Here is a 20,983-nt window from a genome sequence, read left to right as displayed (position 1 = left end):
AATTGTGGCTGACGGGACCGCAGGCATTACAGGTGAGGATTATGTTTCTAAGTTAGTAAAACAGTTGTTGGCCATGTTTGGCAGCTGTTGTTTTGTTGAAGTAATAACGTTACAGCCAACAAGTTCAGCTACACAGTTAACGCTAGCCTAGCTAGTTAGCCTGCAGTAGCTAGTTGTTGTTTGTCTGGCTAGCTTAATTCACAACAACAAAGCTGTACTGTTTGGTTAATAGACCTGTTAAGTGTCCCTAAATCAGACATACCGACTACCGTTAGTTAACAGGTTAATGCTGTTAACTCGTGCATTGTAGCTTCTCCGCTAGCGTTAAGAACTGATAACTAACGTTATTTCCATAGCGAAGTATGCTAACGTACACGGCAACGATACTTACAATGCCAACTAAATAGGTAAGTTAACACTGCGAATAAACTAATTTTCTTGTGGGGGGGTTTTCTTGACGCAGGGATGTCGTGGGACTTTTTTGTGCCTGTGTGCGTTGGTGACCTGGTGAAGACTGGGGGAATCAACCAGTACGTCGTCCAGGATGTGGTGCCCCCAAAACATCTGCCATCTTATCTCAATAGTAAGTAGTTGACTTGTATACGTTCTTTAGCTGTTCTGTCAGACATTTTCATTTGGGATGTCTTGTTTGTGACTGAGGATTTGTCTCTTTGTCTCTTTTTCACACAGAATTCAAGGCAGCATTGAGAAGCCAGGGGCCTCTGTGTATATTGGAACACTTTGACACAGGCTACAGCGTGCTACAGTAAGTATTGATCATCTATAGCTTGCTGTAGTTTTTTGCTATTAAGAACTGTGAGTACAAAGCTACCGTGTTTCCTTTTTAAGGCACTGCAACTCGGTGGAGCTGGGTGTGAAAGAGGATACTCTGGAATTACTAATACAAGGTTAGGCCTTTTTTATGTTTAAATTGATAAAAATAAAAATACTACTTTTGTATACTGGGTTGATCACGCATTGTCTGATTTTTTTTTTCTCCTTTCAGTGGTGAGTGGCCTGGCTGCCTCCCTGCCGGCGCTTCTCGTCTCCACCTCCGTCTCAGCTGCGGAACGCAAGGAGAAACTTAACGCAGTCAAAATGAGTGTCTACCTACTCTGCAAACTCACAGAGACCCTTGAGAGTGACTCCTATAGACAGAGTATTATCACGGCACCTGGAAAGGTATGCTTACAAGAGACATAGCTGAGAATGGTTTGTTAATGGCTAAGACAGTTTGTTTTAACAATTTTTAAACGCCCACATGACAAGTTTTATGATCCAGTCAAACCAAGACATTGTGTTCTCTAGCCTGCTGTTAGATGGGTAGTCTTGGTAGTGTGGTGGAGTTTTATTGCACTGCTGTAAGGGCCCATCCACAGTTAACTTGTCACCTTCTACAACCTCTGCCACCCAAGAGCAATGGGATGGTGGGACAGGTAGGAGATGTCAAACAATGTGGGGATGTTTCTTTGTGTGTGTGTGTGTGTGTTGTTTGAATGTATATGTATCAGCTGGCAAGAGGCTATAGTGTCAAAAATAGTTGGTTTGGCTCATATGAACTACTCTTTGGTAATCTGAGGGCATGTATTGTATGTTTAATTACAGAGTCCATTTTCTATTAAGTTTAGCCAGTTGAATATATCAGGTTGTGTCTGTCTTGCACAGGGTGGTAAAAAAGGCAAAGCTGGTGGAGAAGGACTACTGCAGTGGGATTCTGAGAGAGAGAAGGTGCTGCAGGCCCTTGTCCAGCTCCTCCAGTTGGATATCCGTTCCCTCTGGAGCCTCTCCCTGGTGGAGGAAGAGTTCATCAGGTACTCAAGAGTATGATATCAGGCTTAGCTGTCTTAATTCAGTTACTTGGTGTAATTTCCCACATTCTTCTTTGGATCTCTGCCCAGCATTGATAACATTGTAGACTTAATTGGAGCTTAAATGAAAAATGATCTTTTCCATTAATAATGTCACACCAAACCAAAGTTTTGGTTGTCATGTCAGTACCCACTCTCAATACTTAAGCTTTTATCAAAAGATCACAAATAAAACAGTTTTTTTAATGGTTTGCTTCAAGAACCCTCACAAACATGGTGCCTGTGTAGCTCTGCTAAATTTTCTAATGTATATAGAACTTTATACTGTAGCATTTGATCTGGGCTTCAAGTTGCTTTTCATGTAGGTTGCGCCACACAATATGATCAAACTTTTTATTCTTTGTTCTGTCCCTTTCTTCTTGTAGCTGTGTGACCTGCTGCTGCTATAAACTACTTGAGAACCCAACCATCGGCCATGTCAAGAGCAAACCCACCAGAGACTGTGTAATTCACCTACTGGGTGTGCAAATCAAGAAGTACAATCACCTCCTGGGTTAGTCTCTCAGTCACATGCTGAACCTGTGAGCAAGATTTATAACTGAGGAAGTACATCAGTGTCAGTTTCAAGAAGGCCACGTATTGAAAGCAAAAAGCAGCATTACAAGACCTCCTGTTAATCAGCATACATTTGATTTGGGGTTGCAGTAACATTTTGATTTGAGTGTCTGCTCTCTTTAAACTCTTACAGGTGCAAGTGTAAAGGTGATCCAGTTGCTGCAACACTTCGAGCAGTTATCATCTGTGTTTGCCCAGGCAGTGTCTGTGTGGAGCACAGAATATGGAATCAGGGCTATTATAGGAGAAGTGATAAGGTCAGTAGCCATAATATGTGTGCATATTAAGTTTTCAGCAAGTAGTCCTGATTCTTTGGCTGCAATTTATGTTTGGATATAAGTTCATGCCTTGTTATTTTTCCCATTCTTCTAGGGAGATTGGTCAGAAATCAAGTGAGGAGCTTGCTAGAGAGGGATCAGGGGTCAAAGCTTTTGCTTCCTTCCTTTCGGAACTCGGTGCCCTGGTGCCTGAATTAATGATCCCCAACATTAGTGTGCTCATCACACACCTGGAAGGAGAGGTACTACACACTTGTTCATCCTGCTGACATTGAATTATTAATTTACAGTCCTGAATGGGGGCAGAAATGGCGCCCTTTGAATTGATAGAAGCTTGCTGTGACATTGATCTGGCATAAAAGTTTACGTGATAATGTAAAGGAGTAACTGTCACTATGGTGGCCTTTCTGTGAGAGCAACAGTGCTGCTCATGCAGAGTCCCTATAAGAGCACACACAGCTTGGTTGACTTGGGACATTTCCAATCCCCACAAATCACTGCTCTTTGTGCTTTCAAGACTTTCTGTGTTGAGTTTTATGTAGTTTCGCCAGTTTGGGGAGGACTGGGCTGTCGGGTTCATAAATTTCATTTACTGTTGTTAAGGCCCTGTCATTATCCCGGGTTGTGATTGGCTTATGTAGTAATGTCAACACATATTAAAAAAAGATGGCACAAAAGAGAAGCAGAAACTTTTTTTTCCTACAATGTTTTCTGCTTCACGGGGTAACAGACCGCTAGTCACAATAATTTCACACAAGGCAGGGACTTCCCAGCATCCAATACCATTTTAAATATGAGTTTAGGTTTACTATGAAGTCACTCTCAAAGGTACTTGAAGAGCAAAAAGTTATGCGTCAGTGCTCAAGTACAAATTTCTATTTTATTTGTGCAAGACATTCTCTTACTCAGGTGCAAGTTGTCACTTTTTCCTGCAAGTTTTGCGTTAACAATGCCACAATGCATCACTCCACGGCTCATAAAGGACTTGATGAGTGTTGTCTTAACCAAAATGTGGTACCTTACTGATGCAATAAGCTGTTAAAAAAAAAAAGAAGCACAAACTCTTTGATTCTTCAGAGAAATGTCCCTTCCACCACACATAGTGTAAGGTTATTTTTCTTCCTGTTCAGTTCACGTTTTGCCCAGTGATGAGACCAAGGCGAATACGAGCTACCTGAATGAGAGTTGGGTTCTTCTTGCCTTGACTGGCAGGTAATCTTGGCAGTGCAGAGGAGCATTCCTGCTCTGCTGTAAGGGCCTGCCTACAGTGACTTTGCTCGACCCAAATTATTCCTCTAAAGTCACAGTGGAGTAATTGCCGGGATGAAGCTGACAGTGTGTTGTGTTTCAGTGTGTCTGTGTGTGTGCATGTGTAAGAGGCAAGGAGTTCACCCAGCTCTCTTTGCTGTTCAGTTAGCAATGAGTTGCTTCTTTGGTAATCTGAGGGCAGAGTTCAGAAACTCATCTGAACATAAAGTTATGTGTTTATACTCAAGGTTTTATTTTATTTGCTCATGTAGCTCTAATGCCCATGTGCACGTTCTGTTATCCTTGCAGGATTTGCTATGAAATGCCACAATACATAAGTCCTCAGAGTCCATCTTTGTTGTAGGAACTAAAATATTATTTTACTGACACAAGAACAAGATTAGATACTTATTCCCTATTTCCCCCTTTTTTCCAGAGCCATGCAATGCGTGTTGCTGTGTGCGAGGTGCTGGGAGAGATCCTCGTGCGTGTCCTGTGTGGTGATGGACTAGATGAGTCTGGTAAAGCTGGCCGTGACCGCTTCTTTGACACACTGCAAGAACATCTCCATGACACACATTCCCATGTCAGAGCACGTGTGTTGCAGGTCTACACACGCATCGTCAACTGCAAAGTATGTTTTTATTGACTTATAATGTACCTGTAAATGCATATTATCAAAGTTTCCCTTGGTAATAAAAACTGTCTTTGTGTTTAGGCACTACCCCTGTGTAGGTACAGTGAGGTGATGGAGCTTGCTGTGGGACGACTGATGGACAAATCTATAAATGTGGTGAAGAGTGCCATCCAGCTGTTGGCAGCTTTCATCGCACACAACCCCTATAGCTGCAAGGTAACTAAAAGCAACATAATCTAGACCCAAAGTAGCAGACATTTTTTCCAGATTCCACAATCTCATTGGAACATGTTCTTATTTCTTTCAGCTGAGCAGTGCAGATCTGAAGAAACCGCTGGAGAAAGAGACCGCTAAACTCAGAGAGATGAAAGAGAAACTGGAGGGAAAAGCACCAGGTGAGGGATGAACCATGTCATCTTTCAAAATGCACAATCAAATTTTGCCCAGTGATGAGACCAAGGCGAATACGAGCTAACTGAACGAGAGTTGGGTTCTTCTTGCCTTGACTGGCAGGTAATCTTGGCAGTGCAGAGGAGCATTCCTGCTCTGCTGTAAGGGCCTGCCTACAGTGATTTGGCTTGACCCCAAATTATTCCTTTAAAGTTACAGTAGAGTAAACATGGGGATGAAGCAGACAGTGTGTGTGTGTGTTTGGTAGTGTGTGTGTTCGTGTACATGTGTAAGGCAAGGAGTTCACCCAGCTCTCTTCTCACTGTTCAGTCAGCCATGAGTTGCTTCTTTGGTAATCTGAGGGCCAAGTTCAGAAACTCATTTGAACTCCAGGTCTTTGTACTAAAAAGTAGTCTCAAAATTCATACATAACTTTCAAGCATCTTACACTGTTAGTAAAAATGTTGTTAACATTGTTATTGGTTATTTCCAACACTGAAATGCAGCATTAATTAGGGCATTTCAACATTAGGGCTATGATGTGTTTACATTTTTCAAGGTGGGTAGGAAGATTTATAACTGGTTAATGAAGCTTCAACCAGGCTTTCCAGCCACTGTCGGAAATCCCTTCATTTTTGTTCTCTATTAGCTTTAGAAAGAACACAACCTAATGTATTTAACACAACAGACTCCTGGCACACCAGGAAAACATTACAAAACATGATCAAATGGTGGCATGTTGGAGCACAGCATTACAACCTAGATTTTTAACCACATGAGCAGTTGTCTTACTGTTTCTTACTACTATTAATTCATTAATTTATTTTATCTTTTTCTGTCAGCTGTTCTTCTGAAACCTTCCATGCAGCTCTAATCTGAGTCATCCATATTGGTTTAAAAAATGTTTTCCCTCTCCCTCCTGGCAGTGGCTGTGATTAAAGCATCAGAGCTATGGGCCGCCATGGAGCCCGAGCTGCTCGTCACTGTCAGGACAGAGCTGGAGCCCACAAGTGAAACAGAGAAGGAGCAGGAGGAGGACGACAGGGATGTGGAGGAAGACAAGGAGGAAGAAGACGACAGAGCAACTGCAGTGAAGATTGCTCAGTACCTCCGTGTCAACAAATACAGGTGACACTAATCACCAGTGTTGGTCTGAGCAAAAGTTGAATAAAGTGTCACTACCTGAAAGATTATTTTTTTCATCCCGCACTGTCAATTTGCCAACAATTTTATATGTGGACTTTATTTTGTCATCCTTCTCTACAGGAATGCTGTCCGTCTTTGTATAAAAGCCCACAGCTGCTTCCCTGAATCTGAGATATTTGCCTCTCTGTCCACTCTCACCCCTGAGACTTTAATGTACACACTGGCTCTGATATTCAAAGGTAAAACCTGCACTCAGTTCACGTGACCCATTTCTATTCAGAGGTACTTATCAGAAGTGCTTTCTGATGTGAGTCTTAATAGAGACAAGATTGAACACTTCTTCCAGGGTCAATTAATTAAAACTGACTAGTCTATAATATTTGCCTTTTACAAGAGTGTAAGTCAAGGCTATATTTAGAGCATAGAAGTCTACGCTTCTCAAAGCATCCGTCTCATTCATTCCACCAACACTATGCTGCAGTTTTACAGTTATGGCAGATGCACACGTTGAGTCGCAAAAAACGTTACTCTAATTATACAATAGAAATGAGCAACTTGTTTCACATCCATTGGAAAATGTGAAATTGGACATGTGAAATGCCCTTTTCAGATTTTAGCCTTTGTGTTATGACTGTTTTGGCATCCAGCAGTTCAGGCAGGGACAACTGTAAATCACAATTACTGAGGCAGTTGCATAAGTATTGAGTTGAACAAGTCTTGTCATTGATGTCTTCATTTTCATGTGCTACCTAAAGTAGCAAAAAAAGACTGGTGTGAAAAGGCAATCAGAATGTGATGGCTTATTTCTTGCTATGCTTTTAATGTAAATTGAACACTTCTGTGCCTTACACACACTAAAAGCCTCACAACATAGAGAATAGATTTAACTTAATTACTGTACAGGAGCTGCAGGAAGTGTTGAGTAATCAAGCAGCAATGGAAAAATGGTTTATTGCTTGAATTCTTGTATGAAGGCTTTTTAATCCCAACGTACTTAACATTATACTGTCCCTGATGTTTTCCTCAGGCTCTGACGAGGACGCCTCTGAGCTCAGCCAGAACTTGCCACCGACCCCACAGAAAGAGGGAGAGAAGGAGGGGGAGGAAGGGGAGCTGAAGAAGCAGGAGATGTTGGTGCAGTACCTGAGAGACACGGAAACCTTCGCCTTACAAGTGGAGAGAGCAATCTCTGTCATTAACTCCATGCTCTACTGGAAAACCACTTCAGGTAAAAAGCAATACTCACCAGAGTTCAAATGTGTGCATTTCAATATGCTTTTATGAATTCATTTTCAGTAAAGAAATATAAATATTTTCACATCTGACAACTGAAGTTTTTGGTTTTAGTTGTTCAGGAGGCTGTGCAGTTTTGTGTGACTGTATGCGAGTTCAGTGTTGCCAACTCTGTCAGTGGGGTGAGGAAGATGTTGCCTCTGGTCTGGTCAACTGACGCTGCCATTAAAGATGCTGTGGTTCAGGCCTACAGGCGCCTGTATCTGAACCCTCAGGGAGACACCATCAGGTCTGTAAAACTGCTTCACACATACATGACAATATGAAGCGTCCCAACTTATTAAACAAGTGCACATCCTGTCTATCCTCAGGGTGTTGAATGTGATGTGACAATTTAATGTGGTTACAGCTAATTGTACGTTTATTGTAATATAATTTTGACTGTTGGGGTTCTGATTTAGTCAGTTGCTGAAGTCTCTTGAGGATTACAATAGTGTTGGGCCGCCTGGTGTCCTGTTTAACATTAGTAACTAAAAGATTGGTTATTAGAGAAGAGGAGTGTGTATGTGTGCATAGTTAAGATAACTTGTAAATGTCATGGTGACATAAGCAAACCTGAAAACATTTGAAAAGGTGTGTTTTGTGTTCTTAAAGTAGTCTCATGTTTCATTAGGATGAAAGCCCACACTCTTGTGGACAGTCTCTCCGAGCTCATGGTGGATGCATCTCTGGGAACAATCCAATGTCTTGAGGAAATAGTGAGTAACTCGGTTATTGTATATGTTTTTGTTACTGGTTGGCTGTACTGTATTTTGGATTTAAATACCTTTTTTGTTGTAACCATCCAAACATGTTTCTGGTGGTTTCTTCAGGTGCAGGAGTTCTTCAGCAGTAGCAGCAACCTCCAGTCCACTGTAGTGCAGGTCTTGTGGGAGAGGTTTACTGGCAAACGAGAAACTTCTGGCTTACACAGGCGAGCTGCAGTGTTACTGCTGGGCATGGCTGCACGGTAAGACATAGGCCAGTTTCAGTATGCTCCTAAGGAACAAATGTCTTATGCCATGATGAAGAAAAGTAATCATCCAAGTTTATTCAATGAGAGATTTTAACTTCTGTTGCCTTTGAGTGGCTGAAAGAATGTGCTACTCTGCTCTAAAGGAGCAGGCCAAAGTGACTCAGCTCCACCTACTCTGACTGTGTAGAGTAACATAAGGAGTAGCTGGATAAGTGGTCACAGTGCATGCGTGCATTTTCGTTTTGTGTTTACACCGGGGAAATGTGAAATTCAGTCAGTCGTAGTGTACTCCTAAATCATCTGAGGGACATAAAGTCCTGATTTCCACCAGGCATTTAGACACTGATCAGTCCCATCACAGCTTGTGTTTAATTACTTTCTCATTCTGTTCACGTTGTGATCTGATCTCATTTTGCACACACTACGCAGTGCAGTAGAGTAGGTGGAGATGTCGACCAAAACAAATATGACAAGTTGTAGCATAATTATGACATGATGCTCTACAGCCTGTATTTATTTTCCATTTTTGTAAAAGGCCACATAAACAACTCTGTTTTTGTTACAGTAGTGCTTGCTGCTGCTGTGCATACTTATGACTTGTTTACTATGGATGAAGGAGATGTGTGTTGACTAGTGAGAACAGATTTAAGTGGAGTTCTGCTGAGTTGTGTGGCAAATTTCAGACAAAGTCATGATGTCTTCAACACTGAGCAGTCCTTTCTCACAACATGGTAAATTGCATTTACATGTGGCTGACTATCGAAAATCTGAGTATAATTTGTTCTGAACGCTATGGGTGTGATGCATGCCACTCATGAAACACAGCAGAGCTGAGAAGGAATAAACTCAGTTTTATCCAATTTGCACAGGCAGGTGGAAGTTGCAATAATCCCAAATAATGTGGAAATATAAATAGTGATCTTCAAAGAAAGAAGTAAACACTGACATGATTTGATCATTTCAACATTTGCAACCATACTTGTCATCCTTTGCGCAGACATGAACTTTTTCGTATCGAGATACAAATTGCAGTTTAAAACAGGTGTAAACTGTTCACTCAGAACAGGCCTCATTCCCTGTTGTATATTGAATTGAACAGGACTCTGTTTCATCTATTGGTAGAAAAAAAGTAAACTTCATATTTATAGTTTTGTGTTAAATTTGAGTTGACGAAAAAAAAGTAATGTAAAATCTGTGATATTCCTCACTGCATAAAGGCACTTGCCTTTATATTTTTGGTCCTGCCTCAGCTACTTGACATTCAGCAAATCCTCATTAGTCAGAATACAAGCTCAGCCTCTGCTCCTCTTCATTGTAATCAAAGTCACGACCATATAACTAGGCTCCTTGCCAGTGCATTTCACTGAATATATATTTTAGTGTTCCCCCTCAATCTACCTCAAAGACAGCCACTGCTGGAGGGAAAAGTGAGTGAGCGAGTGAGAGAGTAAAGAGACTATCTGCAGTCCACCCACACTGCTGCCTCTCTTCATCCAGCCGGCAACATTCATAACCTATTAAATCTTATGTGCTTCTCCTAACCCGTCCTCCTACACGCATTATCTGGGCAGCAGCCTAGCACTGGCAAGGCCAGCACACAGGGGTGTGGGTGATGTAGGGCAGAGATTATTACTTCACTATGCACAATCACATGATCATTTGGGAGTATAAAATATATACTTTAAGCCTGTTTGTAAAAAATGTCTTTTGTATGTATGTGAATCCAACAGGGCAGAGAGGGAGGTGGTCCTCAGTAATCTGGACACTCTTTGTTCCGTGGCTCTGGGAGAAAAAGTGACTGAAGACTTTCTTCTGGCCAGAGACTCGGTTATCACCATCTGCAGCATCACTGACCATGTCAGGGTAAGAAGTCATAAACCATAGTTTGCTTCAAAGCCTTTCTTGCCTGTTGATTGAGTCAGTAGGTCAGAAATCTTCCCTTCTATGAGTAGAGATTTAACCATAATGTTAATTTTGAGCTTTGCCTTTTTATAATGTTCCATCAAGGAACAAAGACATGTATTTTTATAAATAAGTGGGCACCAAACGCGGCAGACCTGGAACAGTGACATACACACACATACCAGCAGGGAAACAAGCAAACTGAAGACTTCAACACAATGTTAACTGCATTATTTCTAGCAATCAAAAGGCGCTCCATTCAGACTGCCCCAGGACCATCAGCTCTTCACCTGCCTCACACAGGCCATCGCTGAAGGTAAATGCAGACAAATATGCCCTTTTGTTGAGGAGTATTTTCAGTTTGTTCATCTTAGTCTTCACCACTCTTGGTTTCTTCCTCTGACTACGTCTGTTGGTACTTTCCCCAGGTGTTGTGATGGAAGACCCTTACTGGCAGAGCTTCATGGAACAGGCTGTCCGTCTCATCTACTTCCTGGCCGAATCCCCTGACCAGCTGTGCTCCCGGCTGCTCCAGCGCAGCGCTCGCCTCTTACTAGATCAGATTGCAGAAGGTGGCGAAGTCAACAAGGATGCTGGTCAAATGCAAGATGGATCTCAAGAGTCCAATGAGCAAGGCGAACAAGGTGATTCCCATTGTGTCTGTCTACATTGACACAGTGTAACCTGTCCCAGAGCTCCTTGCTTTCTCAATATACTCTTAATCACATGTATCTTTCTCTCTGCAGTAAACTGTGTGTGTCTGGCCCAGCTGTTGGCTCTGTGTGGCTGCGTGGCTTTCTGGCAGGTGTCTCACCTTGAGCGCAGTGTGAGCGCTGAGCTCCGGAGGAGGAGAGGAGAGACGGAGGAGAGGGAGGAGAAGGAAAAGGGCCCATCTAGCAAAGCTAAGGTAATGAGGCTTGTATATAATAACTTTGTAACTTTGTTTTGAAAGGTGCAATACAAATAAATGTGCTTTAGAAGTAAAGCAAATAAGACTCAAAACATGAGCTATTAAACAAGCTAAAATACGTAAGATAAAAGTGAGTTTTAAGAAGAGATTTAAAAGAGCAATCGCCAGACAGGGAGTTCAACAGCTGAGGGGCCCGGACAGCAAAAGGCCCGGCCACCTTTTAATGGCAAGTCGAGATTTTGGAACCATTAGTAGGGACCTGCTGGAGGATCTCAAGCAGCGATCAGGCTCAGGGGGAGTTAGCAGATCAAAGATACAGGCATGAGCCTGACAATTCAAGCAGACTTTAAAAATGAGCTGTGAAATTTTAAAATAAATTCTGAAACTCACAGATAAGCAGTGAAGTTGCGGTCTTTGGATGTTTCGCTTGCTGATACAAGAATAAAGTGTGTTGCAATAGTCAAGTCTGGAGGGGATAAAGGCATGGATGACCTTTTCTAGATCTGCAGATGAAAGGAATGACCTGATCTTGGTTAAATGTCTTTTAAAATGTACATGCTGTACAGGTGTATAAAACAATCCAGTGCAATGCCCTTGAAATTAAGTAGTACATAAGTAGCTAAAGCGGAGATAGAATTGTGATTGTTCACAAATACATTTGAAGTCATTTTAATTTTGTTGACGTAAATGTGAATTTGATAAATTCAGAAAGTAAATGTCATACAGTCATTAGACTATCATCTGAGAAACAGTATTCAGTGTAGAGCTATTAGCTATTGATTAGTCAATTGACAGACTACTCTTTTTGGCAATCAATAAACCGTTTACATGCGATGGTTCATCTTCTCTAATGTGAGGATTTGCTGCTTTTCTATTAACTGAATCTTTGGTTTTAGACTGTTGGTTGGACAACAATTTGAATGTCACCTTAGGCTCTGGAAAACTTTGTTTTATTTTTCACTATTTTATGTAAATGAATCATGAAAATAATCATTGGTCGCAGTCTTGTTTCAGTTCATACTGTAGTTACCGGAGTCTGATCAGGCACTACAAAAGTACTTTAGATACTTTAATGTTGCAATGAAGCCAAAACAAGTGTCTCAGAGTGAGCAGTATGGCTTGACAAGATTTATTTTAGTGACAGTCAGATGAGTGATGGCTCATAATTGTTCTACCCATCAGGGAACAGGAAGATAAATGTTTCCTTAATTAGTTTTTATTATTATTTTTTTCCCATAGATGAGTAGAGAGACAGAAAGAGGCAGAGTGGCATAAAATGAAATTTATAGGTTGGACTCAAACCTAGAATGTCACTGCTGCGTGGTATACCCTGCCTCGACCAGAGGTTTTTAGTGGTGGTCCATGCCAAATGCCGCTTGAATGATTTGAAATTATATTTTTTCTCCTGTGAAAACTTGGAATCTGTTGTAGCCACCTCAAGTCATATCAAACATTTTACTGTCTTTGCAGTCACTGCAGCCCAACAGCATCCCTTCTTCTCTGCTGCTTGTGTTATTTCGCCTGCAGTTATAAAACAAAATGCAGATCAACAATATTTCCTGAATGAGAGCTCAGGCCCACCCCCTCTCTATGAAACTGGCTGGACACTGAAGAGCTCAATCAGACTGAACTGTGTGAAGTGAAAGAGGCGGGTCAATTTGCGAACTGAAGCAAATGTGTCTTGCCTGGTTCGGCATAGAAATGAATGGGAAGCAAAATCTGATCTGACTGAGCCATTAGCAGTGTGCTACGAGCTAGAAAGCTCTCATGATGTTTTCTAGAAATATGTTGGGGAGAGTAAAGCTTTAATGTTTTTCCAACAGCAAGTGGCTAATGACAGTGTTATGGAGGAGGAGCTGGGGTTGATTGGTGCCTCTGCTGAAGATACGGAGGCTGAACTCATCAGAAAGATCTGCGAGACTGAATTACTGGCTGGTAATGAAAACCTCTTGTCTCCCCCATATTAAGCTACATTCAAAACCCACTGCTCACTGTCCACTACATCAGTTGTTCACATAGATTTTGATAATACAGTGTCTCTGTCTGTTTAGAGGAGAACATGCTATGTGCATTCCTTCCCCTGCTGGTGAGAGTGTGCAGCTCCCCAGGACGCTATTCCCACCCACAGCTCACCACTGCTGCCTGTCTGGCACTCTCTCAGTACATGATGATAAGGTAAACACATTGCATATTCCCATGTTCTCCACACATACACTCAGTTGCCACTTTATTAGGGACACAACAGTCCTGTAATTAATCCTCACTTCATGAAGGTTGTAATGTTCAGTTTTTGTTGAGACTGTTTTAGAGAGGGGCTGATTCAACATTATGCTCATTTTTAATCTACAGCTATTTTGATAATCAATAAATTAAGTCCAATACTACGCAGAACTGCCAAAAACTTAGCTGGTGTCCTCAGTCCTCTATGATGTTAAACATATCTGTGGGTTTTGTGCTGTGGGTCGCACAAATGCAGCAATTTTAATGTGGGTTTTGGGAAACTGTGACGTGCAAAAAGCACATAAATGTTAGATAACAGTAACAAACAATAAATTGCTTAATTGCAGATTAATGAAAATATTTGTTAGTTGCAGCCCTACATATGACATTTCTTCAGAAATCTTAACTCGAGATGGACTGACCTGAATTATTGGGATAACTTTAATGCTGTGATGTCTTTATCCCTTATGTCAGCCCATCTGCGTGTGAAGAAAACATCCGTCTCATGTTTACGGTGCTGGAGCGCTCTGCTTTTCCTGTGGTCCGGGCAAATGCCGTAATAGCCCTGGGAGACCTCACTGTCCGTTTTCCAAACATTTTGGAGCCCTGGACACAGAATCTCTATGCCAGGTAACGTAATGACATTTGATTAAATCAGCCCAGTAATATAACATTTGTCACAGTAGCAGCTCATGCTCATCACCCCCCCCCCCCCCCCACACACACACACACACTAATTGACTCTCTTCCAATTAGATTCACATTATGATCATATCTGTAGATTTGTTTTTGCCACCTGATATCATAAATGGCAACCCACGAGTGGGTGTACTGTAAATGACGTTTCATGTCAGCCTCTTGTACACTTCTTCCATCTTCATCTGGATCCCACCACCACGACGTCTCAGTGTTGTTGTTCCTCTCAGCCACTGAAGTGTTGCAGCTGTCACAGTGCTCCACTGAGCCACATGATGGGAAAAGTTTACTCTTTCCATCACAACTTTTTAATGGTTGTGGGGGGGGGGGGGGGACAAACTTTGAGATGATCTGTGTTGGCAACTCTGATATCTGACCTCTGTGGTTGCCATGGGAACCGGCCAGAGCTTCGTGACTAGTAGAAAACCCACCTCCAACTGGTGAACTGGGGTGGAGTCTTAGTCCGCCTGAGACAAGGGCACTTTTAGACAACGAACAGCTTAATTACTAGTGTGTTACAGATTGTGACTAGAACCAATGGCTAGTGTGCTGTAATTATACAGAGCGGTTTGGTGAGCAGAAGGGAATAATTTTGGTCAAAGGTTCTACAAGGGTTTACGCTTGTAGGTACACTTTATGGTTTCTGTCTGTTTCTCCTGCATAAAGTTGCACAGTTTCCCTGTAGCCAACTTGGAGGCTGAAGTTGCTCCGTTTGAAGTGTGGTTTTAATTATAATGGTTGATAATGCTCTCATTGAGGTGTTTCAGACGTGTAAAACATTGTTCTTTCTTTTTTTTTAATGTGTCATTGCTCTTGTGTTTTCTACCTGATAAGCATTTCATAGTGTTTCCTAATTGTCTCCCACACACCAACACCTCCACTGTTCTCAAGGCTGCTGCCCTGGAGCCTCCTGATAAGCGCATTAAGAATTAATTACCCTGTTCATTACAGTTGTACATGGCACTTCCACATGCCAACGCAGGCGCTTACAAGTGTCTGTTCCTCTGCCAGGAGTCCTGCTCTTTGGCATAAATGAGAAATGGTTAATGAGTTTCTTTTGTTCTGTGGTTTTGGGTGAGGGTAAGTCTAAATGGGTCTCAGAATGCTATCCGATTGCCCTTCCACAGCCTGTCCAATCCCATTGTATTCAGCCGAGGCTGTGACAGTTGTTCGGATTCAGTAACATTCTGCCTAATAACCCAGTCTGTACAGAAAGCTTAATTGACTAGGAAAATACAAATGCACAGGTGGCAAGAATTCTTTTTATTTTTTACCTCCACCAACGTTTTTAGTTACGTTGTCAGTGTGGCTCTAGGACTGGCAATGTCCGTCTGTCGGTCCACCACTTTGGTCCAGACTGAAATATCTCAACAATGATTTAATGTATTTCCTTTAAATTTTATACAGACGTTCATGGTGCCCAGAGGCTGGAACAGAGTTTGGTCATTGCCTGACTTTTCCTCTAGCGCCACCAGCAGGTCCAAAATGTCACTTAACCAGTGAAATATTTCAACATCTACTGGATAGATTGGCCCAAAATTTTGTAGAGACATTCATGTTTCCCAGAGGACGTATCCTAATGACTTTGCTGACCCTTGACTCGTATAACAATATACCTTCACATGTGGTTTTGTGTGAAATGACTGATATCCATGTTCCCCTCATGATGAAATGTAATGACTTTGGTGATCTCTTAAACCCCATACAACTTGGTTTCAAATCTCTAGTATTTCTCTGCAACATTGACTGAGCCTCGCCCACTTCATATCAGTGAGGAAAAATAGGACAAAAAACATTAATCTTGAGCCATCATGTCAGATTTTAAATTTGTCTGATACTTTGGTTTGTAACCAAATAACTGCAACATTTCAGCCTCAGATGTACTTTATTTAGTGATAACAAAGATACTCCATAACAGAAGATGATGCGTTACAAGCTGCGCCAATGGTATAATATGGTATACACTTCCTGTCTCCTAAATGGGCGTAGTCGCTATTTTGCCGCTTGTTTTATCTGTCTAATATTCTCTTCTTTCGCCCCCCCCCCCCCCCCCTCCAAAAAGTTACATAAAAACGATAATGTCATTAAGCAAAGAAACGCACGTTTAATTCAGCGCCGGTTCAGCGCCGGTTCAGCACCAGCAGCGACAAGTGATGGCTGTGTTGCCAGATCTTGTGAGAGAGTGTTGCTGAGACAGAGACGGGTCTTGAACAAAGTTAATTTTCTCCTGATTTGTCCATCTGGAAAAATGTGGCTTGTGAAAAATTGGTCCAATATTTACTTCAGTGACTACGGGACGAAAAGAATCGGTCATAATCTGTGCTCACGTTCACTTCTCCCTTTGGAGTGAATAGACTTGGGACCTGTCACTCGTCTCCTAAAGGGGCGGGGCAGTGGCAAAACTCACATGACACCGATACGAAGGAAATGAGTTGAGCCGTCTCCTTTCTAAACCGCCTCTGGTGATAATAAGCAAATGTCAGTATGCTAATGCGCTAAAATACGTAAGTGAATATGGTAAACTTTATACCTTCTTAGCATCAGCATTTTAACATTGTCATTGTGAGCATGTTAGCATGCTGACGTTAATATTTAGCTCAAAGGACCACTGTGCCAATGTATAGCCTCATACAGCCATTAGCATGGCTGTAGACTCTGTCTTGTTACTGAAGAGGTAGAAAATGAACTAGCCAGTAATTTCACCTCCTCTTCTTCTCTAGGCTCAGTGACGAGGTTCCTTCAGTGAGGCAGACAGCTGTGACAGTTCTTACTCAGTTGGTGCTTAAGGATGTGCTCAAGGTCAAAGGTCAAGTCAGCGAGGTGGCCGTGCTGCTAATTGACCCTGAGCCTCACATTACAAGCCTGGCCCTGAACTTCTTCAACGAGCTGGCCTCCAAGGTACACACTCGCACTCTCACACACATCCAGACCCCTAATTGAGCCTGAATAATTTGGACAGTTTTTAACGCTGTTCTTGGTGTTACCCATCAGGACAATGCCATCTACAACCTGCTCCCAGACATCATCAGTCGCCTGTCCGACCCAGAAAGAGGCATGACCTCGGAGGACTTCAATACCATCATGAAGTGAGTTGCATGGCTTTTCAGGGTGTGTCTAGTCCCATTTGTGCATACTGAGCAGGACTCGAAGGAGGAGGACCGGGACGAATCGTGATTTGTTTAAGGATATTTGACATTTGACAGTATGGCTATTTTGAGAGCTTTGTTTAGAAGCTGGTTTGTGTGTTTTCAGACAGCTATTCTCCTACATCACCAAAGAAAGGCAGACCGAGTCTCTGGTAGAGAAACTGTGTCAGCGCTTTAGGACTGCCAAGTGAGTAAATCTCCACCTCCCTTTTTTTTCTCATTTTCACATCTCTGACCTGCATCTTTTGTGGGGGTTTTTTTTTCTTTCTTTCTTTGTTCCCTGCTCATTTCTGAGATTGTCCTGCAGTATTTCATTTGTGCAACATGCAGGGGTGGATGAATGAGTAATTAGTGGGCGTTTTCAGTGTTCGAAGAGAGATCGACAATTAAAGCGAGTTCACAGTTCAGTTCACCTATCACCCTCACTCTGACATCTTATTCACTCACTTTGTCATGGAAACATGTGGTTGAGGAACGTAGATGGAACAATTGGCCTGGCCAGGCTTCGGTCTGACTCATGCTTCATCCATACTCGAAGGAAGGACATTTTATATTACACAATGGCAAAGTGAATTTAGATATAAGAGGTTCCTAGAAAATGAGATTTGGTCCAAATGCCAGGGCAAAGCCATTTTCATGAGTAATGAGCTTTTTTGTTGAGGATCTAGAATTTCTATGCATTTCACATAGTTTCTAATCGGGTTTAGTCCCTAATCCCTGTGACTCTCATTCTGCCTCTCTCCTCAGGACGGAGCGTCAGTGGTGCGACCTGGCCATGTCTCTGTCTCTGCTGTCCATGTGTGAACGTGGTTTTAAGAGGCTGCAGGAGTGCTGGGAGTGTTACAGCGATAAGTTAACGGAGCCTGGAGTCTACCAGCCTCTGCTCTCCATCACTGCCAAGCTCCGTCGGGGGGCCAAACCCCAGTTCAAGGTGTTACATACATCTCCATTGCCAAGTAGATGTTTTTTATTTTGATGTAATCTGTGTTTTTACTGGCGGTAACTTTTTGTTTCCCCAGGCCCAGGTAGAGGAGTTTGAAAAGAGGCTGACTGCGGTTCACACACGGGGGCTGGAGAATGTAGAAAGTCCTGAGATGGATGAGGAGAACCAGAACGAGGGAGGACCCTCTGAGAAGACGGTCATGCGTACCCCTCTGCCCACCAGAGGCCGTTCAAAAGCAAAGAGAGGTCAGTATTTGCGTTGTGTGCAAATGTGTGTGCAGAACAAATGTTGATTTAATTTGTCACTAAAAAACATTTTCCTGTTTTTCTTGTAGGTCAAGCAAAGCCATCAGTTTCTAGCCGTGGCGATGACAGTTTTGTGACGCCTCAGAAATCTCGCAAGTCCAAGAAACCTGTGATCACCTTCAGCAGTGATGAAGAGGAGGATGAAGAGGGTAAGCCACTGTATTAATTCAACATCACAACCATCTCAAGTGAAAATCGCTTTTAAGGGTTCTTCTGCCTTCACGTTACAATCTAACTTTTTACAATTGATTGTGTTGTTTAGAATTTAACACGAGTTTCCTCAATCTGTCTCTTATGCAACATATTTTGTATATAATATAAAAAATACATTTATTTTATTATTAAAATGACGATTCTCCATTAGTTGTATGGCCTAGAAAATGCCAGAAAATGGCGAAAAATGCCCATCACAATTTTCTTAAGCGTCTTCAAATTGTTTGTTTTTGTCCGACCAACTGTCCAAAACCCAAAGATGTTCAGTTCACTATCGCAGGACGAAGAAAAGCAGTTTATTCTCATGTTAGAAGCTGGAACGAGGGAATGTGTTGCATTTTTGCTTGAAAATCTCAAAACAATTAATTATCAAAATAGTTCAGCTGTTGATATAATGTATAGAATTTACTTCAGTATTTCAGCAGAAGTCAGTAATATAGTTTGGATCAATGCAACAAAGTTTAGAGTGTTTGAAGCACTGAGCTGAAACCACACAAGGCATCATAAGATGATTTAGGACTGTTGCACCTCAGTTTCTCTTAAAAGTGAGCTGTGCATTGCAGCAGCACTAATCCTGAGGATTGAGGGGATGGATTTGAAAGAAATAAATCTATCTACAAATGACCAAAGATAATGTCAGCATAAAGGTAGATAAGGTGACATAATTAGATTATGATTCACTGAAATACTTTCTTTTAAGATTGTCAGACTGAACACTTTTCCTTGGCACATTTTTTCAGTGGCCTTTTTTTGACACATCTTAGAGTCCATGACTTGTCTTGCTTTATCTACTTCTAATCTTTAATTTCTTTTCATCAGATGCTGTAATGGCGGAGAGTGAGACCCCTAAAGTGACGACACCCATCGCCCGCACATCCCGACGAGCTCGCCTCAGAAACTGATCTGTCGTCTGTTGTTTTGTCTTATTTCTGTGTTTCCTTTTAATCTTTTATCTGAAATGATGCATTGCTATTTTACTTATTTTTACTTTTTAATCTTTTTGTATATATTTTTTTTAAAAGATACTGGCAGTTGGCACCAAACTAAAGTAGTCTGATGTATGTAATGACATAGAATCAAGACATCTTTTAAATAAACCGGGTTCTGGTTTTTGATAAGACCTCCACGGCTGTCTGTCTCTGTTTGAGCTGCGTCACTCACCGGCCTCTGTGCGCTGATCAAAACTCCGGAGCCCGACTCTAACAAATGTGTGAAGGGTTGGGTGTCCGCTGGGTTATGTCAAGTAAATTTATGCTGTCATTACAAGCAGCTTTGAATGTCTGCTTGTATTATGTTTGGACAGCGGTGTTTAATGGGTTGTCACAGCTTGCCCAGACAGTATTACTGCTCCGCATGCTTCTCCACTTCATTTCCCTCAATTTTCCCTCTGCATGTTCTGTCATATCAGATTTCAGTCTCTATGAGACGAGAAACGCTCTGACTGTATTCCTCACAAGTGAGTGTTTATTTACAATCATGTTTTGTTTTTTTCCCCTCTCTTCTGTCTGACACATTTGCTGTTGCCTAGTTGGCCGCCTCTGTTCTCCTGTAATCAATCTCTTTTGTAGGTCTGCCTCCCTCCCATCCTCCTCCTCCTCTTCCTCCTACTCTCCATTGCCTACTTTTTCCTCTTACAGCGCTCCTCTCTTCACTGACATCTCATGCACGGTAGTTTAACCCCCCCTTCTCCCTCCCCTCCCCTCATCGCTAATCTCTCTCCGTTTCGCCTACTCCCTCTCCCACGCGTTGTCCTCTCCAAAAAGATGAGAGGGGTGCATTTCTGTACGTGTGATTGATATGTTATGTAAAGACACTTGCCAACAACAGGCTAACAGTGTGATTGCAGCAGCAGTTAGGTTTTATCTGAGGACAATTCTGAGTTAAATGTATTCAGTGGGTGCGAAGTGAGTACATTTTCTCTGTTTATAACTTTATTTAGTGCTGTACAAAGATGAATTTTGCTTGTTCGTGCCAGGTATGAAAACATCCCACACTTTAGAGAAAATATTCATTGATTGCTTGCCCAGTATCTGACGCACATTTGTAATTGCTGGGGTTTATTTACTTGAAATAATCAGAGGCTGCTGAACTTTGAGGTCGGTGTGTTGGATCGTGCAGCTCCTGCTAGTGTTGTAATTTGGCGGCAGGGGGTACAGGGAGCAGATGGCACTGACAGACTGTAACTTACCCAACAGAGAGGGGAGGTCAGTGCATGCTGGGAAAGACCACAGAGACAAAGGGGAGAGAGGGAGGCTAACATGCATGAGGAGCATTGTTA

General features: G+C 42.1%; 1 protein-coding gene and 3 non-coding genes across 4 annotated transcripts; all 4 read left to right on the top strand.

Moving 5' to 3' along the window:
• Positions 1-465: 465 nt before the first annotated feature.
• Positions 466-19,825, top strand: ncapd2 (non-SMC condensin I complex, subunit D2). The gene is made up of 31 exons (XM_070911993.1): positions 466-583; positions 691-766; positions 850-908; positions 1,007-1,182; positions 1,666-1,811; positions 2,234-2,361; positions 2,557-2,680; positions 2,796-2,943; positions 4,386-4,583; positions 4,668-4,802; positions 4,894-4,981; positions 5,903-6,104; positions 6,243-6,361; positions 7,150-7,350; positions 7,470-7,644; positions 8,029-8,113; positions 8,228-8,364; positions 10,101-10,233; positions 10,513-10,588; positions 10,701-10,916; positions 11,019-11,173; positions 13,006-13,117; positions 13,234-13,357; positions 13,877-14,032; positions 16,819-16,996; positions 17,090-17,184; positions 17,351-17,431; positions 17,992-18,175; positions 18,264-18,422; positions 18,533-18,641; positions 19,525-19,825. Exons 1-31 carry the CDS (start codon positions 466-468, stop codon positions 19,605-19,607), a joined length of 4,176 nt encoding a protein of 1,391 aa, XP_070768094.1. The 3' UTR covers positions 19,608-19,825.
• On the top strand, positions 1,257-1,583 carry LOC139290863 (small nucleolar RNA U85). Its single transcript, XR_011597546.1, has one exon. It is a non-coding gene; the product is annotated as a small nucleolar RNA U85 (small nucleolar RNA).
• Positions 3,842-4,150, top strand: LOC139290867 (small nucleolar RNA U85). Its single transcript, XR_011597550.1, has one exon. It is a non-coding gene; the product is annotated as a small nucleolar RNA U85 (small nucleolar RNA).
• Positions 5,028-5,342, top strand: LOC139290862 (small nucleolar RNA U85). Its single transcript, XR_011597545.1, has one exon. It is a non-coding gene; the product is annotated as a small nucleolar RNA U85 (small nucleolar RNA).
• Positions 19,826-20,983: the final 1,158 nt, after the last annotated feature.

The sequence above is a fragment of the Enoplosus armatus genome, chromosome 9 (assembly GCF_043641665.1).
Source record: "Enoplosus armatus isolate fEnoArm2 chromosome 9, fEnoArm2.hap1, whole genome shotgun sequence".
Lineage (NCBI taxonomy): Eukaryota > Metazoa > Chordata > Actinopteri > Centrarchiformes > Enoplosidae > Enoplosus > Enoplosus armatus.
This window is presented reverse-complemented; position numbering and strand designations above follow the sequence as displayed.